The sequence below is a fragment of the Convolutriloba macropyga genome, chromosome 2, assembly GCF_964194025.1.
Source record: "Convolutriloba macropyga chromosome 2, txConMacr16.3, whole genome shotgun sequence".
Classification (NCBI taxonomy): domain Eukaryota; kingdom Metazoa; phylum Xenacoelomorpha; order Acoela; family Convolutidae; genus Convolutriloba; species Convolutriloba macropyga.
The window spans coordinates 72,602,367-72,627,170 of NC_134469.1; the positions used below are offsets into that span (position 1 = coordinate 72,602,367).

General features: G+C 37.0%; 1 protein-coding gene across 2 annotated transcripts in view; it reads left to right on the forward strand.

Moving 5' to 3' along the window:
- The window catches only part of LOC142335442 (procollagen-lysine,2-oxoglutarate 5-dioxygenase 1-like), a 95,337-nt gene that overhangs the window by 42,881 nt on the left and 27,652 nt on the right, over window positions 1-24,804 (forward strand). For both annotated transcript variants that reach the window (XM_075383934.1, XM_075383935.1), the window contains exons 9-10: window positions 10,321-10,452; window positions 20,707-20,993. In XM_075383934.1, coding sequence (XP_075240049.1) covers window positions 10,321-10,452; window positions 20,707-20,993 — 419 coding nt within the window. The remainder of the gene's footprint in view (window positions 1-10,320; window positions 10,453-20,706; window positions 20,994-24,804) is intronic.

Below are 24,804 nucleotides of genomic sequence, written 5' to 3' on the forward strand. Positions count from 1 at the left end.
AGCTTTTGGTAGACGGTTTATGAAAGAAATAGCCGTGAATAACTACAAGTCAGCAATTAACGAAAAAAAAAACACAAATTGCTCGAAAAAACGATATAGCGTTTTTTGCATCGGAAAAACTCAAAAGCAATTTTCTCAATTTGTCGCAAAAAATCTACATGAAAGTAAAATTTTTATTTGAATGGAACACTTCAGTTGGACTTAAAATCAACTTTATTTTGGTTGAACACCTTATGTAAAATTTTTGCTCAAAAATGAGAAAGTCGCAAAAGTGCTTTTTTGAGCGTCAAAAATAAAAAAAAAACGTTTTTCTAACGTCTTAATGAAAACTTTTCATTAAATCGAAAAAACCCATTGATTAGTCCCCCTGGGTTTGTTGGAAAATAAGCTTCAAAATCAGTTTATCGATTTCGCAATTTTGTAAAGAAGCAACTCAATTTTGACAAAATTTGCTTCCTTGACTACAAAAAATCAAAAAACGTTTTTCTAACGTTTTAGGGAAAACCTTTTAATAAATCCAAAAAACCCATTGATTAGCCCCCCTGGGTTTGTTGGAAAATAAGCTTCAAAATCAGTTTATCGATTTCGCAATTTTGTAAAGAAGCAACTCAATTTTGACAAAATTTGCTTCCTTGACTACAAAAAATCAAAAAACGTTTTTCTAACGTTTTAGGGAAAACCTTTTAATAAACCCAAAAAACCCATTGATTAGCCCCCCTGAGTTTGTTGGAAAATAAGCTTTAAAATCAGTTTATCGATTTCGCAATTTTGTAAAGAAGCAACTCAATTTTGACAAAAATTGCTTCTTTGAATCAAAAAATTCAAAAAACGTTTTCCTAACGTTTTGAATAAAACATTTAATAGTTCCACTGAAACCCATTGATTAGCTCCCCTGGTTTTGTTGGAAAACAAGTCTCAAAATCACTTGATTGAAAATACAAACTTATAAAGAGGCAACTTGAAATTTGCAAATTTGCTTCTTTTACTCAAAAAACTCAAAAAAAAAAAAAACATTTTTCTAATGTTTATTGGAAATTTTCAGTAGATAACAAGAACACGTTCGAAATAGCTCCTTCCGTTTGTTTGAAAATAATCGGAAAATTTATTTCATTTAATTCAAAACTGCAAAGAAGCAACAGAAAATTGGCAAAATTGTTTCTCTGATATATAAAAATCAAAAAACGTTTTTCTCACGTTTTTTTTCTTATTAAAGAAAAAATCAATCAATTTTCAAAAAAGAGCTATTTTATATACCTCCGCAGATCATTAAAAAACAAGCTGAAAAACTATATAACCATTCTGCAAAACCGAAAACAACAGACAGAAAATTACTGAAAATCTTCTGACAAAAAAAAAAAAAAACCTGCAAAGAGGTTTGTGTTTTCTTAATTGATCTTAATTGCATACTACTAGCCGCGAGCCTAGTTAATGGGGTAGTATGCTTTCCTAAGAGCACCCGACATTTACACTTATTTTGTTTTCATTTTGCATACTACTAGCCGCGCATCTAGCTAATTGAGTAGTATACACTGAAAATAACTTCTCAAGAGAAATAAAAGAGAAGATAAGATCTCAAAAAGAAGTAAATCAAAAGCTCTCGAATAATTCCCCACTCAAATTCATCCACGCATATAGTCCCTTGAAGTTGCAAAATTCAAACGTCTCTTCTTTTTTGTCCGCGGTCTCAGAAGTTGCCGAAAGAAGTCCCTTTTCCCCCTTTGGTCTCAGTAGTCACCAACTGAAGACGAGTGTGTTTCCGTTGGGTCGCAGTAGTCACCAAAGTAAAGATGAGCAATTCATAGGTGGCAGATAATATCCAGAAACAAATACAAGCAGTTTAATGGTAGCAGTTGTCCTTAACTTCATAAGAATCGCAAAACAGAATTTCTTGGAAAAGAGCTTCAAAGTAGACCCAGCTTTTAAGCAACCAGTTTTCTCTGCTTGTCTGTAGCTCACGTTGCCTGGTCGCACCGCATTTTAAATTCTAAAAAAAGTTAACTTACTTTGAAGAAGTATCAATATAGATTTAGTTTGGTTTTAGGTTTTATTGTTTGGTTTTATTTGTTCCTAAAACTCCACATGAAAAAAAAAAGAAAACACTTCAGTAAAATTTTTTCTGGTACTTTGATTGTTATTTAAGGGAGAACTAAAATTTACAGGCGAATCGTTGCGAAGTCATATCTGTAAAAAAAATTGAAAGCAATTATTTGGTCCTGTTCAACAAATCAACGGTACACACGCGCGAACGTTTAGTTTTTCCTTTTTTTAAGCAAATTTTTAGCTAGATTTAGCACCAAAAAACACCTTTAGGATTCCTATTTTTGTGAAAATTTGCGTTGCTACTTTTGAACGAAAAGAGCTAGGCTGATTAGCCTACAAAAACTTAAGAGGTTTTTAATTTACCAAAAAATTCGTCGCTCCGTAAATTTCGAGCCGTTCTTTACCTTTACTTTAAATACAACAGAACCATTACAAGTTGACTACAGCCGGTTCATCAGGATGACAAAAGAAAACAGCCAGAAGTTACAATACGCATTGAACAAGTTCAAAATGACTGAGCTCAACATGAAAAATCAGCTTGATCTCTTACAGACATCCGTTGAGCAGAGAAAAAGCTTCCGCACTCTTTCTTTGTTGATCAACAAAATCAAGGAGAGCGTTGAAGAGCTGAAGACAAACCTTGACAGCATCATGATTAAAAAAGTAAGCTCCAGTAGCATAAATTCGGTCATGAAGCGTCAATCGAACTTGATCTCTCGTCTAGAAAAGTTGGAACTAGAAGTCAACAGTCTCGACGATGATGGTCAATTGAGTCAATCATCGACTCGAGTGCGCGATGACATCAGCTGCATCTCACAGTCCTCAAGAAGACAACTCGAGTTGCATCGATTGACACCGGTTTCCCAAAACTCAGAGCAAAACAACATGACAGTAAAGAACCCTGCCAGCGATGTCTCCCCTCCAGTGCCCCCAAGACCGGCGAAACCATCGTTTTTCCTTCCGCAAGGAGAAAATAAACCCAACCTTCTCTCCAAATTCCTTCAGAGCAACAGCCAATTTGCGCAGGATACTAGAGAATTGACTGAAGAACCAGTAAAAAATTTTACGACGGCTGAACACATAAATCAATCAATGTCGTTGTTAGCAGCCCCAACACCAGCATCAACCCTATTATCCAGAGCAAACATTCAGGACAGATTTGTCTTGAGTAATCCTCAATCCCCAGAACACAAAGTTGTTCTCAGAGAGCAAGAGAACACTTTCAACCAGTTTGCTTCAATTCAACAACCCTCCATTCCAATGAATCAAACTGCAGTCTTATTTCCTGTTGAATCTATTGATAACCAGCCGGAATTAATTCACTCATCAATTGGAGAATTGAACCAGTTCTCTAGTTCAAAGCTGATCACATTGCCCGAAATGCCAATAAATCAACCAGCAAATGCCACAGTTAGACCAAAAGAAAAGTCTTCTGTTCCCTTAAATAACAAAAGTGAAGATCAAAGCATACAACGTCTTGCATTAGATTTACAAAACTCAATTCAACATAACTGTCCAGTTAACAAAACCAAAACATGCCAAACATTAAGTTCATGCAATTTGAATGAGCAAATGCTTCAGCGTCAATTTCATTCAGAAAAAGGAACAAATAGAGTGACAAATGAGACCACGCCAAATCCATATTGTTACGAAGACAGTCGACACAATCCCCTACATTTTGACAACAATCAAAGTGCAACTGCTCAAACTGTTTCAAACACTCAATTTTCAGCTGTTCCAATAAGTGAAAACCAGAACAGCGTTAAATTGGCGTCAGCAATGTCGTTACCAACAGTAGCGCAAACAAACGTTTCCCAACAATTTCAGAACCCACTTTACCCAACTGGAGTTCATTTTAGCAATGGAAATCGAACGGAAGAACCAAACAATGGAATTGTTTTCCCCTCCAATACAACACTCAACAACCAAGGTACCAACCTTGTTTGCTGTACATCATCTCAGCCACCTAATTGTCCGCTTACTCCGGAAAATCCCTTTACAAACTACCAAACAGCCATTCTTCCCCCCTTTACTCAATATATTAGCCAACCAAACATTTCGGGAAATTCGAAACAAATTCCAAATTGGTCTTTTTCTGGAAAGCAACTGTTTCAGCCACGAACTGAAATACAAGCAGAAACAATCCCGTTTGAAAATAATTTTAATTTACAAACCACAAACAAAAATTCCATTAAACTTCCACCAATTACAATATCAAATTTCAATGGTAACCCACTGAAATACCATGAGTGGATAAACAATTTTTTCAACCTAGTTCACAATAATACTAGCCTTACGGATACACACCGTATAACATACTTACAGAACTCGGTCGTAGGAAAAGCCAAAGAAAAAATTCAAGCCTACTCGTGTGACCCAGCTTACTACGCAATTGCTTTGAAAGAGCTCATGGATCACTTTGGAGATCCCAGCATTGTTGTGAATGCTTTCATCAATCAACTGGAAGCCTGGCGTCCGAACAATGACTACAACAAACAGAGTTTCGTATCTTTTGCTTCTTTTCTCAAACGATTAGTGCAAGCTTTTGAATATTTAGGCTTCAAAGCCGACTTGCAAAGTTCAACATTGATGAAAAAGGCAAAAGAAAAAATTCCACATAATATTCTGATAAAATGGACAGAGTATACAATAACATCATTTGGAAATCAACCAACCGTCTCTGATTTTCAGAAGTGGCTTGAAGTACAGGCCCAAGTATACGACAAAATCAACAGAGAAAATGTTCATAAGCCGTTTAATAATTGGAACACATTCGGTCACAACAGTAATAGCATTAGCAGAATTAACAACAACAATGATAATAGGAACAGCAATGCTATGAATCAATTTTCTAATACTTCACAAAACAATTGGAAACCGAATTCATTGCACTCAAGTCGCCCTGCAAACCAGCATGGTCAACCACCCTTTCCTCCGCGTAAAGATGCTGATCAGTCAAACAGGTCTTGCGAGAAATGCAAAGGAAGTCACATACTCGCAACATGCCCTGAATACCAGAAATGTGCGCCAGACCAAAGGTATGACATTGTGAGCAAGAACAATCTTTGCTCGAACTGTTTAAGCAACAAACATTTTAAGCAGTCATGTCCGTCCACAAAACGATGCCAAACATGTAAAGGATTTCACCACACAACTTTGCATGATCCTTCGAAACAAGTTAAGCGGCCCACCGCTGCCTTCTCAACAAGCAATCCCAATCAGCCGACACAAAATCTAGCAAGCCCCCAAACACAGCCATCCTTTCAACAACAAAATCAAAACAAAAGTACTGACACTGTCAGCAGTACAAAGAGCCAGCAGACAAGATACGGTCAATCGTTTTCTGGTAAAAGACAATCACAGCAACAAAATGTTCAACGCGCCCATTTGAGTGCTTCGAATCCGACCCAAAACTTCAGTATCAACCGAAATACAATTCCTCCTCCTGAATGGTATGAACAACTACAAATAATACCAGTTTCATTTGTAAACGGAAGTAAAGTGTTTGATACCTACGCCTTGATTGACCCCGGAAGCCAGTTCACCTTCCTGCTGGATAAAGTTACTAGCTTTCTTGAGCTTCCCTGCGAAGCACAAGCATCAACAACTCTGCAGTACCTAAACACTGAACATGAAATGCCACTGTCCAAAATTAGTGAAACAGTGACAGTAACGCCTTATGACAAAATCAGTCAACACTTCAGCATTGCAAGAGCCTATAGCACGCCATGTCTCAATGTATCACCCGCTAACGTTCTTGAACTCAATCAATTATGCGACACCTTCAAGGAACTTAGTCACATTTATTTCCCTGACATATCCAACGGTGCAATAGGCGCCCTTCTTGGTGTCAATACGTTTCCCTTCACATATCCAGTCGAGGTAATCCAAGGTAGCAAAAAGCATCCATTCGGCGTAAAAACAAAGCTTGGTTGGACTCTCGCTGGAGAGTACGAGCTATCTCCTAAAACAATAAACTCAAACAAGCCCCCTCGCCAACCATTCATTTACCATGTCTGCCGGAAAGACACTGAAGAAGAACCATTGGACGAATTAGTTCAAAGATTCTGGAAAATAGAAGCTGAAGGTACATTACCCGAACAGAATGAAGACAGCTCACTAGACCAATTAGCAGTCCAAACAATGGAAAACTCAATCTGTCACAACGGTGAAAGATATCAGATTGGCCTTCCTTGGAAACCTGTAAAGAAACTCCAGAATAACTATTTCTCAGCTGTCAGTCAACTAAAAAGTCTACAAAAACGACTACAAAACGATCCCGGTCTCAATCAGAAGTACAACCAGACACTCCAAACAGACTTGGATAAAAATTTTGTCGAGCCAGTCGAAATGCAAGCACCACCCCCAGAGTCAATATGGTACTTACCTCATCATCCAGTCACTAATCCAAACAAACCCGGAAAAGTGAGAAGAGTTGCCAACGCAGCATCACAATTCCGCGGTGAATCACTGAACTCAAATCTTCTGACTGGTCCTGATTTGCTAAATAACTTAGTTGGAGTGCTGTTGAGATTCAGAGAACACCCGGTTGCTGTTTTGTCAGACATCGAAGGAATGTTTATGCAGATTGCCGTGAGACAAGAAGACCAGTCTGCTCTTCGTTTCCTTTGGATGATAGACAACTCCATTCGACAATTTCAATTCACTAGATTAATCTTTGGCGCAACATGTTCACCATTTTGCGCAATTTATGTGCTCAATAAATGTGCAGAAGACAACAAAAGTGAATTTCCAGCCGCCTTGAACGCTATTAAACACCACTTTTATATGGATGACTACATTCAGTCCCTGCCAACAATTTCAGAAGCCAAAGAAGTCATATCACAGACAACAAGATGCCTGAAAAAAGGTGGCTTCAGGTTGACAAAATTTGTTTCGAACCAACCAGATATACTTGCTGAAATCTCTTCCGACGACAAAGACGAAACAAAAGAGATCATAAGAGTCCTTGGTCAAAAATGGAACATAACAACTGACGATTTTGTCATGTTCCCCCTACAACAATTTCCTAAAGATGCAACAGTGTACACACAAAGGAAAATTTTCAGTTTGGTATCTTCAATCTTCGATCCCTTCGGCCTGTTGTCTCCCCTGACAATTAGAATCAAAATGGTTTTGCAGCAGATTTGGAAACTTGGAAGAAAATGGGATGATTTGATACCACATGAACTACACCATAACCTCCAGAAAGTTCTAAACAGCTACTTTGCCATGCCCGAAATCCGAATACCAAGAACTGTTCACAATTTCAGTAAAATCACAAGCAGCCAACTTCATATATTTGTGGATGCCTCAATGGCAGCTAAGGCAGCCGTTGCTTACCTCCGTACAACCAATAGTCAAACCACTCCGCCACAAGCATGCTTTCTCATGGGAAAATGCAAAGTTGCTCCCATTAAACAAATAAGTGTGCCAAAAATGGAACTAGAAGCCGCTGTTATAGGTGTGCGCCTTCTACAACTGATCCAAAGAGAAATGACACTGACATTCGACCAAATTTTTCTCTGGTCCGACAGTCAAGTAGTTTTGGACTGGATAGCCTCAAATAAGAAGCAAAACGTTTTTGTTTCAAACAGATTGCGAGAAATTCATAAAAGTTCTTCACCCCAGCAATGGCATCACATCTCAACTTATCTCAATCCCGCCGATCACGGAACTCGCGGTCTTGAGACAAACGAAATTCAGCAGAAATGGTTAGATCCACCCCAATTTCTTTGCCAAAGCGAGTCGACCTGGAATGAGATAAACAAACCACGCGCAACATGTGCGGCAGTCACGAGAAGTCCCAAGACAATTAAACCTATTGTCGATCCGAGTAAATTCTCAACATGGAACAAACTTCTTCTGACAGTTGCAACAGTTTTCAACCTAATTAATCGTGCAAAGAAAATGCGAACGAACAATCACCAATACACAACTGAAGACATTCAATTATCGCGAAATTATCTCCTGAAATTATCTCAGGACAGTTTTTTCCATTCGACCGTTAATTCCTTACAACGTGGAATCAAACTAGATTCTAAGTGCAAAATACGATGCTTAAATCCGCTGTTGGATGAGGACGGATTACTCAGATCTTGTGGTCGGTTGCAGTATGCACCAACACAACTGGATTTGGAAAAACGTCCAATAATTTTGCACGCCAAGGACAAAATTGTTCGTTTGTACTTGGAACATGCCCATCAAATATGTATTCACCAGTCCACAGAACCAACAAAAGCATTCATTCAACAACGTTACCATGTGATTGGCCTTCGGAAAGCGTTAGCAAGCGTACGGTTTCATTGTTTCTTATGTCGACGCTTTGACACGAAAAACATTCAACCAATTATGGCACCATTACCTAGTTTTCGTTTTCCAACAACAAAAACACAGTTCCGCTTTGCTAATTCTGGTGTAGATTTCTTTGGACCCTTCTACATCGAAGATTCCAAAGGCATTTTAGAAAAACATTATGGTCTAATATTTACATGCATGGTGACGCGAGCAGTTCACTTAGAAACCTGTCCAGACCTCAATACAGATACGTTTCTCAATGCCTTCAGAAGATTTTGCAGTCGTCGATGCCAGCCCCAACTTCTCTACAGCGACAACGGGAAAACTTTCGTTGGCGCTTCTGAAGAACTGAAGAAAACTGTTAAAGCCTTGGACAATGACAGAATCTACAAAGCTTTAGCAGTAGCCAATACAACGTGGAAATTCAATCCCCCATACGGCCCTCATTTTGGCGGTGTCTGGGAGCGTTTGATCCAGAGCGCCAAAAGAACGCTCCTCCTCATTCTAGGATCCAGAAGACTCTCTTTTGACACTTTCCTAACAATTATGGTGGAAACAGAATCAATCCTCAACTCCAGACCACTGACTAACGTTGCTGAGCAGCCTGACAACGAGGAACCTTTGACTCCAAACCACTTTCTTATCCAGCGTCCCTTCAATAGCTTGCCACCAGGACAATTTGGAGACCAGCAACCTGCAAGCTTGAAGACATGGAAAAACACGCAGAAGCTGATGAACCATATATGGCGACGCTTGGTGAAAGAGTATCTGCCAACGCTTAGCCGACGGTCGAAATGGTCAAACAGCAACGATCGACCTCTCAAAGTGGACGACATTGTTTGGGTGTTGAAAGACCAAACACCAAGAGGCATTTGGCCACTGGGAAGAGTCATGGAGACAACGCCAGGACGAGATGGAGAAACACGAGTCGTAAAGGTAAAAACGGCTTACGGCACGTTCGTTCGCCCCGTTTCCGGTCTCGCACGCGTTTTTTCTCCGTAGTTTTTTTTAGATTTTTCTCGCTCCGGTTTTAGGCAACGTGAGTTACCCCTTTCCCACAAATTGATGTACTGACCATATTGACAACATTTCAGCCTACAGTTTCAGAGCCAATTTCAAAGAAGATGAGAAAAGACTTCAATCAATTGATGCCTCCGAAAACCCTTGATGCCCCCTTTGTGCCCTTGCAGCATGTTGCCAATGTTATTGCAACTTTCAAGATGATTCAAAAACCGCCAAAATTGCAACAAAAAACTTGACTCTTTTGTCCAACAACGTGAAACTTAGACGTGCTCTTTTAACAAATTAAGAAATGATTAGACTAGAGATATGTTTTAAAACAGGTGCTATTAAAATAAATTTTAATCAATTTTGAAATCAAGGTAGAGAAATACCATTTTTTGATTTATTGCAACCTATATTATGTCAGCTTGCAAACTTTAGGGTATAGTACTTCTTAAAAATTATATTTCCATTGTATTAGTTTGCAAATGTATCACATTTGGCGAACTTGTATACTTAGCTAGGTTTGTTTCCATATATGCAGACTCAGAGAGAAGAATATCCGAAAAGAACATCCAGATCTAAATGACCTCTGATCAGACCCCATATCAAACCATGACTGAAGCTCTCTCGGGCGTCAGGTCACACCCTGTAATTTTTCTCTGAAAATGTCCCCTTTTTGTAATCGAGTTGGTCATTTTGGTGATAACAGGTCATTTTGGTCAGAACCTGTTGAGTAATATAGTGTCAGATTAGTGAAAACAACACAGAGAAAGAACATTTGAGCTGATCTAAGGGTCTATTCTGGAAGAGCCATTGACCCACAGTTAAAATTTATGCGATGTTGCGGAATGTCAAGTAACCATATGTCAAAATGGTACGTGATTGTGATAGAAGTTGCGTGCCCACAAAGAATGGGTACAACTTATCAAAAAAATTTCCTCTTATATCTGCTTTCAATTGTTTATGCCTTGTATGCAGGAAGAAGGTCTTCCCAAGTTGAGATTACTGGTCTTTCTGGACGCTCCAGTACCTTTCCTGCAGGACTTTTTCTGGAACCTTGTCAGATTAGAGTACCCAGAGAAGCTTCTATCAATTCACATCTACGCTGCAGTAAGTGTGTATACAGCCGTAATTGCCAAATCAAGATTGGGCGATATTGGATGGTTCCTATAATGATTGTCATTATACTCTGTGGTACACAGGTACCATACTCTGTACCTATTTCCATATTTATTTCTATGCATCATTCCATATTTGGTAATACTCAAGTTTCCCTCCCCGGGTCGAGGATTTCACCCTAAAATAACGGGAAAAAGAGTGTAAAGAGTGTAAAAATAAAAAAATACACCCCTTAAGTAAGGGTGGAAGAGTGTAATTAACAGGGTATAATTTTAAAAAATAAGAGTGAGAAAAAAAGTGCAAAAATGAATATTTACATTCTTAAAAATTACACTTTACTTTTTACACCTTTATTATTTCACCCTTAAAATTATTTTCTCACTCTTCCTCTCGCATTTTTAAAATGATACTCTTTTAATTACACACCTCCACCATTAATTAAGCGGAGAAATAGGGGTGCATTTTTTTTTATTTTTACATTCTTCTTTATTATTTAATAAAGGTGGAAAAATATGTAGATCAAACTAGATATTGTCGTTCATACATTTGGTGCTGTGCTCTTAATTCTGTTTTTACTTCGTAGTAAAAAATCTTCTGTTCAAAACTTATTCATAACTTATTCAAGTAAATTTCAATCTTCTCAATATTCACTTAGATTTCAATACTGAATTATAACCTCCAGTTCAATCGTTCTATTCGCTAAGCGAAAAAGTTCAGTAATATAAATCGGCCGTATGACCCCGGGAATCACCCTGTTAGCATATTAAATTAAAAAGCTTGTTTCGCCCCGCGAATTAGCATTCTAAATAGAACCCGTCTAAACTCACCGCGAATCAATCATAAATATCATTACACATGAACTGTGTACGACATTGCGCCGCCAGCAGGATTCAGAAACATTCCCTCGGGATTAGCTCTCTTTTTAAAAAAACGTATCAACGGGATCTCCGCTTTGTTTGGAGAGGTGGAGTAGCCAAGTTAAGTTGGCAATTCATACCAAAGGGATAATTTTAGACTCTCTTCGCAGTCCAACTCCCTCAAACGTATTGCTACCACGCGAATCGAACTATTAGAAACCCATTGACAATCCCACTGAGGTAATTGAACGAGAACGAAAATCTAGAAGCGCTCAGCTATAATTATCCTGTAATTTGAAGAGCCAAAAAGACATCGAAGCTGGAAAAGTTTATTCTGATTTGCCTTGGGCAATTTGTGATCTGAACCGCGTCTTCCTCCTATACTTGAGCATCCGAACAGAAGGAAGGAGAGTATTAAAACAGAAAATAACCGTATGCCGTAGAAAAGAACCCTATTGTAGAAGCTAATGGAACAATCTTTCATCCCACCACATAACATAAATTTCAACAGATACCTTTCCTTCTCAAGAAAACAAAAACGAGAACCTACCGAACAATACTACAGCGTGCTAAATGAACTAGCTGAAAAATGCTTTTTCGAGCATTGTGAAGAGACGGAAAAACGCGACGTAATTATAATCGATATATCTGACACAGAAATTCAACGCCATTTGCTCTGTGAAATTACATACCCAAGTGTAGCTCTAAAAACAGACCTGAACATGGAAGTGTGACAGCAAAACAAATGAAAATAATTTGTGCAGCACAACTCACAATCAGCAATATTCAAAATAACAGTAGTTTTTGCCTCCCAATTGAACCTAATCAAAACAACAAACCTTTAACAGTCGGGAACAGGCATTTCAGTGTAGATACTGTGGAAAAGCATGGCAGATAAATCAAAACTAAAATTGTATTGCATTGAGCAAGAAAGCATTACCTGTGGAATTTGAACAAGTTCGCAAACATGTGCCGAAAATCACAGATGAAAACAAAAAAATCAGTACGAAATATCGAAAACTACACTGAAGCAGAAAAACGTCCGAAAATTTTTTCCGATTACAGTTCATCAGAAGTTAATTGCGCGCCAACAATAACCAACGACGAATATCAGGATAAAACACCACAAAACAAGAAATTTAAAACTGGAAACAGCAAAATCTGATAACTACTCGATTCTGGATGTGTGTGCTCCATTGTAACGAAGGACGTAGCAACCATAGAAAACTTTCAGGAGACAAGGTGGTTAACTGATGAAGACGGGAACATGAAGACTTCCTCAAACGAACCAGTGACCACTTTGGGTACACTCATAGCACAAATCAAATGCAACAATTGATGCGCAAAAAAGGCAAAATTCGTGATTGCCGAAAATGGACTACAACCACTCATTAGAGGAGATTTGTTCCAAACTCTGAGAATCTGCATCAAACAACAACAAACAACGAACAAATAGTGAACTGCACCAATACACCAAATCCCGTTAAAGAACAATTGTCCCAAAAACTTCACGGAAAAACAACACCAATAGGTAAGTCAAAAAACAGAGACAAATTATAAATCAGAAAATGAAAAATTATAGGACAAGGCCACATCAAAACAACGGAGTCATGCTCAGACAAAAAAATTCGTTTGGCAAATCGTAATAATTGTCAAGAAAGATGTCTCTATAAAGCTGACTCTAGATTCGAAAGTCCAGATCAATTCCATACACAAAAATAAAAATACCAGATTCCCAACATAGAAAGCTTGGTGCATTTCATATCACAAATAGTTTGCTTAAATGCGTCACAAAATTAGTCATACTTCACAACAGTTGACTTGCAATACGCATATATCGAACTCAATGGACAACCCAAAACCTCAAGGCAATGTAACCGCAAATACTCAGTGGCGATACGACCTGCACATACCGCTCTAAAACGGTATAGTTTTACTGATATTCCGGCCGAGTTCCAAAAAGCTATAGACGCAACCCTAATTGGCCCACACAAAAACATTTTGCTTTCTCGAAAAATATATAACTTGATATTATTGGAACACTTGACTAACATCTAATTATAGTCAGAAAATGCTTAAGGAAACTAGAGGATGAAAGTCTGAGAAGAAATTTTTTTTAAAATGCCATTGTTTAAAAAAGTAATTCAAATGGCTAGGACATAAGTTTCAAAAGAGCAGTATCAAGACTTAGGAGGCTAGGACAAAAGCGATTCTTAAGCTAAAGTCTGTTAATACCTTGAAACTACGATCATTTCTCGAATCCGTACGCCATTTGAGTAAATTCAACCCAAATCGAGCACAAATATGTCATCTAATTCAAACTATGTGTTCTTATTAGAACCAAAACTGAGAGAATCGGAAAATTTCTTTCAATCTGAACATTATAAGCATTACAATCCAAATCTAGAAACTAGAAAAATGGCAGGCGTCTAGAAAAGGACTGGGAGCAGCCCCAGAACAACTAGATCATTGAGATTGAAAATTACTTGCATTAACGTCCTGTTTCTTGAACTCTGTGGAATCCCGATATAGCATCAACGAATTAGAGTTTTTGGGGTTGTATGGGTTATAGAATACATTAAGTAATGAAACTTCCGATACAAATTTATATTGAACAGACCACCGAGCACTGCTCTCAATCATGAAAGAACGCCGTTCGAATCAACCTTACAATAGCATACTTACACGGTGGGTCGATCGACTTTTACCGTTCAATTTTGAAATAAAATTTTTGACACTTACAAAATGAGCTTGATGGACTATTTATCGTGCGAGCCTAATCAAGTAACACCTAACAAAACACAAAACTATTAGGAATCTGTAGTGACTAAACTCGGTTCATTGAAACGCAGCGCGATAAAATCGTCAGTTCATCAGAAAATAATTGCGTGGCAACAATAACCAACGATGAATATCATGACACAACACCACAAAACATAAAATTGAGAACTGGAAACAGGAAAATAACACTATTACTTGATTCTGGAAGTGCATGTTCTATTGTATGGAAGGACAAAGCAAAATCGATTATAGAAACCTGTTACGATGCAAAGTGTTTAACTGATAAAGGAGAACTTAAAGATTTTCTCAAACGAATCGATGACCACTTTGGGTACACTAGTAGCACAAATCCAATGTAACATTTGGTACGCTAAAAACTGACAAATCGTGTTTTTCAAAAGTAGACTACTACCATTCATTGGAAGAGATTTTTTCGAAACTCTGAGCAGCTGCATCAGACAACAACAAGCAACCAACAAATAGTGAACTGCATCAATACACCAACCAAATCCGGTCAAAGAGTAGACTGCAGCGGAATTTCCCGGACTAAAAACACGAACTGGTAAGTCGAAAACATCATGTGATATCACACTTTCTTAAAAACACACAATTGCGCCATGAAAAAGCCATGAATTTTTCAATAGACAAAATAGAAACAAAAAAATTTAGGACAAGGCTACATCAAAATTAAAAAAACATGTAATTAAACCAAAACAAAATTTTCAAAAATACTATCTCAAACGCTGCGCAGAATGTGTCAAATGCGCACATAGCCAACTCAGTTTTCACCCCGAAGCCTCACGGCATTGTAACTTCAACGTACGTTGTGGCAATTTGGCCAACACATACGGCCTTAAACAGGTTTTTTTGGTTTGGCTGGCATGCCGGCCGAGTTCCAAAAAGCTATAGACGCAATCCTTATCGGCTCCACAAAAACATACTGTTTTCTCGACGAGATATTAATCACTAGCAGTGGAACTTTTGATGAAAATCTAAACTTCGTCAGAAAATGCTTTAAGAAACTGGACGAAGAAGATCTGAGAAATTTATCAAAAGGTCTCTTTGCAAAGAAAACAAAGAATGACCCTGTAAAATGGTATCAAAACATAAGAAACCAAAACATGTGCTATTGTGAGGATAAAGACATCTAATATTTAGAAAAAATCTAAGAGCATTTCTCGGAATCCTAAACCATTTGAGTAAATTCATCCCGGTTCCACCAAAATGTTTCATCCATTTTAAACTACGTCATCATATTGTTTAAACTAATAAAAAAATTTCATATGAGCCGAACACCATATGCATTACAATACAAAATTTGGAATTACAAAAAAATGCGTCTAGAGAAATTTTGGGAGCAGCCCTAGAACAAATAGATCCTCCAGTTTGGAAAACAGTTGCATTAACCTCTCGTTTTATGAAGTCAGTGGAAACCCAAATAAACATTAACTAATCAGAACTATTGAGGGTTATACAGGCGAGAGAATACTTTAGGTATTTTTGCACAGAAAATTAGATCGATTAGAGACCACCGAGCACTGCTCTCAATCATGAAAGAACGCTGTTCGAATAAACCTTACAATAGCAGACTTACACGGTGGGTCGATCGATATTTACCGTTCTTTTTTGAAATAAAATATTTGACACTCACAAAATGAGCTTGATGGACTATTTATCGTGCGAGCCTAACCAAGTAACACCTAACAAAACACAATACAATTAGGAATCTGTAGTGACTAAACTCGGTTCATTGAAACGCAGCGCGATAAAATCGTCAGTTCATCAGAAAATAATTGCGTGGCAACAATAACCAACGATGAATATCATGACACATCACCACAAAACATAAAATTGAAAACTGGAAACTGCAAAATATTACTATTACTTGATTCTGGAAGTGCATGTTTTATTGTATGGAAGGACAAAGCAATATCGATTATAGAAACCTGTTACGATGCAAAGTGTTTAACTGATAAAGGAGAAATTAAAGATTTTCTCAAACGAACCGATGACCACTTTGGGTACACTATTAGCACAAGTCCAATGTAATATTCAGTCCGCTTAAAACGAACAGATCGTGATTTTCAAAAGTAGAAGACTACCATTCATTGGACAGAAGCAAGTAACATAACACAATACGATGAGTAATTCGTAGTGGCCAAACTCGATCTAGTTAAACGAAGCGCAAAACACTTTCTTATGAACAAGTCAAATTCCGACTCAAATGCTTCACAAAATGACTGCAATTACCATGCATTACCCATTTATGCTAATAATGCAAGCCAAAAAAATATTTTTGCACAGCAAATTGAAGGCAAGATAACAAATCACGCTAGATCAAAATTTGTCGCAAAAATACATTCCTTAAATGGAAAAAATGAACTGATTGACAGCTCTGAACAAAATCACTCCGTTTATTTGATCGCTAAAATTTACTCATCTAAACTGCGCACTAAATTTGAAAGAACCGCTCAGCAATTAATCAATATCATTGAAATGTCTATGCAAAATACCCCGTCCCGAGACATATTCGATGATGAAGCCCAACAACTGCAAACACCAGAGACACCAACAAGAATTGGGACACACACACACACCTGACTCTACACCAGAAACACCCACGGCCGTCTGTTCAGACGCGTTCGAATTTTGCCAAAGCAAAATATTCGCCAAAGACTCCTCGCTTGCCTTACAATTATTGAAGCAGATCCTCGCCTGCTGTATTGAAGGGAGTCAAAGAATGTGGGCTGACGTTGAATAAAGAGAGGTGTAAGCAGCTGAACAATTAAATTCACAGCCTTCAAGAGACCTGCAGATAAAATCTCGATGAATGCGCCTTGAGATCAAACAGCGGTCCCGCAATCCATCAAGGACGCCTACATACAGGCCAGCCGTTCAACCTTCCCCGGCAGCCGGGGAATGACAAATATGGCTTTGAATGCATGGTGGTCCTATATGAGCGTATATATCACATCAAAAAACGTCAAAAGAAGGCCCCTGTATAAAAATTGGTATAGTTTAAAATGAATTATACTATCAACACAGTGTCACTACATCAAACAAAATAGCGGACCCAACGAGGAAGTACAAGTCAATTTCCGCGGCCCCCTTTATAATGAAAAACATCAGGAAGTATAATCCCTAGCTTGCAATGATCGCTATTCTGAATTCCCATCAGCGGAAGCGTACGAACACAATAAAACTAAAAATATATCCAAAAAATTCTGCAGAACTATATTCTCAAACACGGCGCGCCGCGGCACATTCGCTTTTTCTAGGAAAGAAGCCAAGTTGGATGATAAATTAGTAATTTTGGTGAACAAAATCACATCGGTTTTCCGCCCCGCCAATCAATGATCTATGAGCTTAGTAGAGCAATTAATTCAGACAATTAATCGTAGATTGGGATGTATTAACGAAACTGCCAAGTCGCAATTGATTTTGAAAAACTCGACAACTAAATAATATAGCATCGAAGAATATTTAGGAAAAAAACTTTGGAAAGTAGTCCACTTGAAGCGCATTTCGACCACAGGCCAAACACACCATTGGACAGTATATGCTCCGAACGCAAACTAAATAGGCGTTCATACCGAAATGTCATTAACAAGATTTTATATCAAGATACCGTGCCTGATTCCGAAGGACAAGTGTGAAGAACGCGAGCTTAGAGTTACAGTAGTGGAGGTGAAAAAAGCAAAAGCAATTCGCGGCGCGAATTAAAGACAGTTGGCGAACACCTCCGACGAATCGCCAACAATCTGATGTGGCAAAATTCGGTAAAAAGGCCGGAAAATGAATTCTCCTTCAAATCTAGCTGAAACGCGACCTAAAATCCCAACGGGAAAATCTACCCAAGACAAGATCGCTTATCACGCCAGCGACCATCAGAGAAAGAGGCGGATAGTTGAGGAATCAGTCGAAAACCATCAAGAGATGATGATAGCGTTGTCTATTCCGTGAACTCATAACCTTGAAGAGACTTTCGAGTTCGTAAGCCAGTTAGGTCCGTACAACCGCCGCCGCCGCCACCCCTAAAAAAGATACAAATGCCCCGAATACTGACAACACACCCACATCCGCGGCGCATACTGACAACAACCGCGACGCAGCAAACACAATCGAAAAAACACTTACTCAGCTAAGGAATCGACAGTTCCGTGCCCCGCCGTCCTAGCAGCACCAAAAAGACGAAAGCTGAGCAATAACACCCAACAATCGATTGGTATTCAAGCCAGTTACTCTGAAAAACAAGCGTAATTGATAAAATTTAGTCACTTGCGGAGCAAAATTCAACAACTACAACATACTTAGAAATTGGAGTTGTTTCGCCCCAAATTGTTCCAGTCATACAAATTTATGATTTGCCCAACATTGACTCGTTAGTACAATCTGCACTGGAGGCGAAAATGAACAGAGACTGTGATATTAATTAAACCTTGATTAATTCAAAAAACACCAATCACATATTTATTTAGTAATAGTACAGGTACATTTGTTTTCTAGTTTTTTTTGCACACTTATGAACTTGAACGAAAATCAAGCAAATCTTTGTTTTCATTCTTTTTGATGAGGAAATGTGATACGCAGGTACCATACATGGTACATATTTCCATATTTAGGAAAAATGCATTTAAAAATTTTTTCCATATTTATGAAATATACTTTGATTGATTCCAAAACTTAAAATCAAGCAAAATTTTCACTCATTCTTTTTGAAGATAAAATTTGAGGCACAGGGACTATACTTGGTACATGATTCCATTTTTAGTTCTAAGCATCAGTCCATTTTTGGTTATACTCAAGCTCCCTCCTGATAATTTGCTTATGCCTGCAGTTGCAATTTTTGAAACTTCCAATTCAGACTGAATTTTGTCATTAAGAAAATTGGAGTGGTGCTCCTAATTCTGCTCTTAATTCGTAGTAGAAATCTTCTGTTCCTAAATTATTCAATTTTTTAGCAGCCATATTCTTACTGCCTAAGTTAATTTCATTCTTCTCAATATTCATTTAGATTTCAATACTGAATTAAAACTTCCAGTTAAATCGAAACAATCCAGTAATCGAAACAATTCAGTAATTTAAATCGGCCATATCGCCCCGAAAATCACCCTAGTGGCATATTAAATAATTAGCTTGTTTCGCCCCGCGAATTAGCATTCTTAATAAAACCGCTATAAACGCACCGCGATTTAATTTTAAATATCGTTACACACGGGCTGTGTTCTACATATTCCAGTTCTATTTGTGATTCAATTATAAAAGTTTACGCGAGAAACGCATTCTTACTATTCGATCGCAAGCGAAATGATTTTGTTAACCTTTTATCTTCCTACGTACAATTTCTGCGTATGATGCATAAGATTCTATAAAATAGCAGATATTTTAGAAAAGCCACACTTGCCTCTCGGAGTTGATATTTTCTGCTCTCAAACGGATTTTTTGATAATTAAATTCGTTCTGCCTATACAAAGTAAAATTTTCGAAATTACTTCTTTCTCTCAGTAATGGTTTTGCGCGCCATTTCTCACCCTCTCTTGCACAACTTGCTAGGTCCTTCGCGCGATTAGATTTTGTTCACAGGTGACTTATTTCACTCAATAAAAAAGGACTTGAAAAAAACTTTAAAAAATACGTTAAAATGTGAGTAAAAAATATAGTATTCGAACAAGCCTTTGGTTTTTGAACGTGAATGTTGTTTCCAAGTGTGGAATTTGTAATGATATTTTCATTGTTTGTTCTCTTGAGTGCTAGATTTTGATCATAGGTGACTTACCTCAATCAATAAAATGGCACTTCAAAACATCAGTTTAATTCGAATTAGTTTATAGTCAAAGCAACTCATATGTGTATAAAGGTCCTTAAGAAATGGGCTTCAGCTGAATGAATTTAACAAGCATTTTTAGTTTATCGTTGAATGTTTTTTAATAGCCGCCCTCATCTTCTCAGCCGGCTATTATAGCGCTCCTATTTTTTTTTTTTTACTTCGTCGAATAAAAAAATGTTTCGCTTTACCTCATTTTGCCGCCTTTTCAACATTTTGCGTGAAATCTTTTTGACTTCTCTAGGCTAGTTTCTCTCTTCTCTCATTCTGCTGAAAGTGATTTTGAACATCAGTTGCTCAGCAAAGCAATTCAAAATGAACAGTCAGTATAAAAAATTGAAGTCAGAAATAGAAACGGGATAAACCCATAAAGCCCAATTTTAGATGCCCGCTATTTGAACGTCGGTCCTATAAGTATTAGTTACCTCTCTCTAATGCTGATTGTTATTGATAGTAGCCCCTGTAGCCTCTCTCTAAGAAACAGAAGTATGTTCAACTACGAAATGCCATCAAAATAAATCGGACTTAAAAAAATGTTTTCGTACGAAAATCTTTTTTTTCAATATCTTCTGTTATTTCAATCCCAGTCATGCTTATTGGAATCAACGGCGGCTATTTTCCGGCAATCTGCCGGGTATGTTTCATACTATTATAGCTTTTTCTGTTTCTATCTGTGTTATTCGGCACGCAAATCTACTTCGCAGCCATTCCGACAATCTGCCCGTTGTTTCTACAATAATACAAAATTAGTACAAATTGCTGTGAATCTGTTTATTTCATTAGTACCAAATTACCAAGACAGACGAGCAAGACACAATTAACCGGCTGTTAAATCAAACTTTTGGGGGAAGTTCAAATGCAGTCCCAGTTCAGTTCACCACCAGAGATCAGCTATGTTTATCAGCTAAAGTACCAGCCTGCACAGCCAATGAAATCCGGATCCGGGCACTGAAAGATTTTGTTCTGCAAGTGGCACCAGAAACAATTGAGAACGAGGCCATCTTATTGGTCAACTCATCTTATCATATCACCAATCGCAAAACATTGATGGTGCTGGCAAGATCAGAAATGTAAGTCTTGTACATTTAAAGCTACACCATATGGCACAACAGATAATAAAATTGCCTGTTTTTTAAGCCAATTTTACTCAACATGATATTGGTTGTTAATAGCCGCAGAGCGATAGCTGGGGCTATTATTGGCCTTCTCTTGGTTTTTTACAATTCAAAGAATTTGAATTGTATTGGGCGCTCTCTTTTTTTACGACTCGAAGAGGAGTATTGGTGTTCTTAAGGTTTTTTTTTTACCGGAAGTACTATTCGTTCAGACGATGTTTTGACCTAAAAGCGAAAGCGAGTAAAATTGCAGTGTGAACTAATTCTTTCTGAGCGAGAGAAGTTTTTTGATCATGCGCTGCGTTTAGTGAATGACTTTTTGACTTTGAAAAGTAGTTTTTGACTGAATTGCACATATATATATATATATATATATATATATATATATATATATATATCCGTTTTTAGCCGTTTTTTCGTCAAGTGGCCCAGTTTTTTTGCTTTTAATTTGGTTTTTTGTAGTAATGATTTTTATTCGATGCTGTATTGAATTGTAAACCTCGCAAATTAATACCACAGTGTTTTGGAGAGCCTGAAAATGCGTTTGAAGTTCACAATTGGCACATATTTCTTGATTTTTTAGTTAATTTTTGACTTTTTTTTCTAGTAATTTCTTCAATTTTGGATCTTTCAGCTGTGTTTTTGTCAAAAATCAGTTAACGTAGCAACTTCCTTTCGACAATTCACATACTCAACGCCTCTTTCTACCCGGATGTAATTTTGTGTTTATAAAATTGTACATATGCTAATCCGATTTTGGTAGTTTTTTCCCAATTTTTCTGTTTTTTTTTGTAATTTGATTTTAATTACTAGAAATAGTCTTTTTGTGCAACATGGGAGACTTCAATAAAAATCTGTTTTTGGCAATCATTTTTTTGTCTTTAAGTTTTTGAAAAACAGTTACTTTTTTTTCATAAATGCAGTCTCAAAAGCTTATTGAACATTTTATTCTGCAAAATGTTTTTATATTTTGTTTGTTTGAATTCTGCCTTTTCTTTTTTTGTGTTTTGTTCAAGGGATGGATCTTTGTCTCGTTTTCTTTTCAACGTCTCGAATGCTTTACAATGAAATGTATTCTTTTTTCTTGATTTTTTCTAACAAACAATAATTTTTCTAACTTTCAAAAATCAAGAATTAATCTTTTTGTTACGGTTTTCCTTACATTTTGTCCATATTCATCACATTCTTGTTTGTGTCATTCTGGATTTGTCCTAGCACTTTCATTTATATTCGTTATATTGATTTTTCAGTTGTTAAAAATTGAATCATTTCAGCTTTTTCTTAGATTTTTCTCATTTCTTTGGTTTGCAAATGTTTTCATTCAACTTAAGGCAGTACTGAGAGTTTGCTAAAAAAAACTTTTTCCAAATTTTTTACTTATTACTGTTTATTGCATTTTTCTTCCGAACTTGGTATTACTTTAAAACGATTTTTGGCCTTTGATTATTATTCTTTTGCTTGTCTTTTCTATGATTACTTTAATTTTTGATTCAGTAAGAAATCATGTTGTCTAGAATATATACATAAATGAAGAAGTATATGTTGTTTTTGTCTTAAGTGCAGTGATTAGAGATCTAATTGTAGTGTTTTTTTGATTTTTAAATTTGAGCATTCTTTTTTGAAAAATTCAGCCTAGTTTCTAAGATTGTTTTCTGCCGTTTACTTTCGCGATGTTTTTGATAAAAGAATCATGAATTGTTTGAGGACAATTGAAAGCACTGTCAGCTTTTTCAGCCGGTCCGTAATTTGACCATCCTCAATATTTTGGACTTTTTTAACGTTACCAAACGTTTTCACTAATATAAAATTTTGTTGCAGTTTGTCTCTCGTGGTGACAGTGGGTTAAATTTCACCAATTGTGAGATCAGACCTGAGGAGGTAATGAGTTAATGTTTTAATATAAAAGGTTATGGTTTCAGCTGCAATTAGGGTTTTCTGTGAACTTTTGATGCTTCGAGTCGCTTTCGGAATTCTTCCGGCTATGTTTTTTTTAAGATCTGTTCACACATTTTCATGATTTTTGACGTCAAATTGGAGTAGTGATTTTGGTCACGCCGAAACAGGAAGTGGAGCCAAAAAGCAAGTGGTTTTGCGGCGTGAAGTTTTTTCGCTCTAAATTTAAAGTAGAGTGAGAAAACGGTGTTTGAACAAAAATTGGGTTTCTCGCTAGTGGATTTTTTGCTCACATGCGGCAATTTCGCTTTGATTTTTTCTGTTTTTTCGACTTTGGATCGGATTTTTTTCTAAATGGTTTTCCCAATCCATTCATAGTCCTTTCTAGGGCTAGTTTTCTTTTTAGTCAATAAAAATTCTTTGAATTTTACGTCAGGACTTGTGCTGCTATGTTTTTTTACTTCGTCGTCATGATTTTTGTTACGACCATATGACGTCACAGCCACTTTTTGTTCATTCGTTCATGCAATTTCAACTGAATTGCTTGTGTGACGTCATTTTTCATTCTTAGTGGAGCGAGTTTTTTTGTTCATGCGCGTGATTAAATTTTTGGTCACACTTGACTTACCTCACTCTCAAAAATGACTTCCTCACTTTGAAATTGACTTTTATTTACTTTAATTCAAAGAGATAAGGTCAAATGGGTGTGTGTCACTCTAAATGAAGGTTATTAGAGAGCAGCTAATAGAGGCAGCAATAACTTAAACAGATTATTAATCAAAATATAGCAGATCAGCCCTCAATGAAAAGACGAATTTTTTTTGGTCTGTCTTTTTTACTGTTTTTTTAGACTGCCGATCTACGAATCTATTGCGGCTATTTTCTGGCAATCTGCCAGCTATGTTTTATTTTGATTTTATACCAATCGACGCATATTCATCTAAATTATAGTAGATTTTCGTTCATATAAAATGACACGCCTACTTACAGGGAAAATCCAGTCAGAAATTGGTCAATTTTCTGTACGCAGCAGTGAGTTGAGTTCCACTTCAAATCTGTTCAACTTAATCATGCCTCCATCAGTTCAAGCAAAAAATTAGATTATCAAATCAACAACTTAATGATCATATTAAACAGATTTCACGCCAATTCAACTCACTGCTGCTTACAGAAAACTGGCCAATTCCATCTAGATATTTTTTTGCATTACTGGTCAGTACACCCCCCCCCCCAAATGGGGCATAATTGACCGGTTTGTGCAAGCGGATTTCACATGCAATCTTAACATATTAATTCCGTAGAAAACATTTATTTTTGCTAAATTGGCTTGGATTGAAATATTTTCAGGGGACTACGTCTTCAATTTTGCATGCCCATAAACGCATTTTGTGAAAACACTGACGGATTATAAGTGTTTTTCAAAAGCAAATGTACGTAGATTTGACAATTTGAGTAATTAGATTTCTCAATTTGCGTGAATCAGAGTTAACCACCCTAGATTATAAAAGTTAAACTCAATTATGGGAGAGGGGATATTTGTGCACTTTATCATCGATTAAACATACAAGTTAATTAGAAAAAATGTTGGACTTAAAAAATGTAAAATTGCTTCCTCATTCTCTGTTAAATGGGTTGAAAAACTTCATTCAGAGTACGTCATTTGTATCATCTGTCTTTTCCACGTAATGGCTCTAAAAAATTTTGGTGGACAACATTGACGGATTAAGTGTAGCTCAATTTTCCGTAAGTGAAATCCACCGGTCTAAAATAAGGGATAATTTGAATTAAATTAAGGGGTCTGTTTTGACCAAAAATGTTCAAGTATGCATGTCAGTTCTGATGAACTAAGTTGTGCTATACTTCTGATGAATAC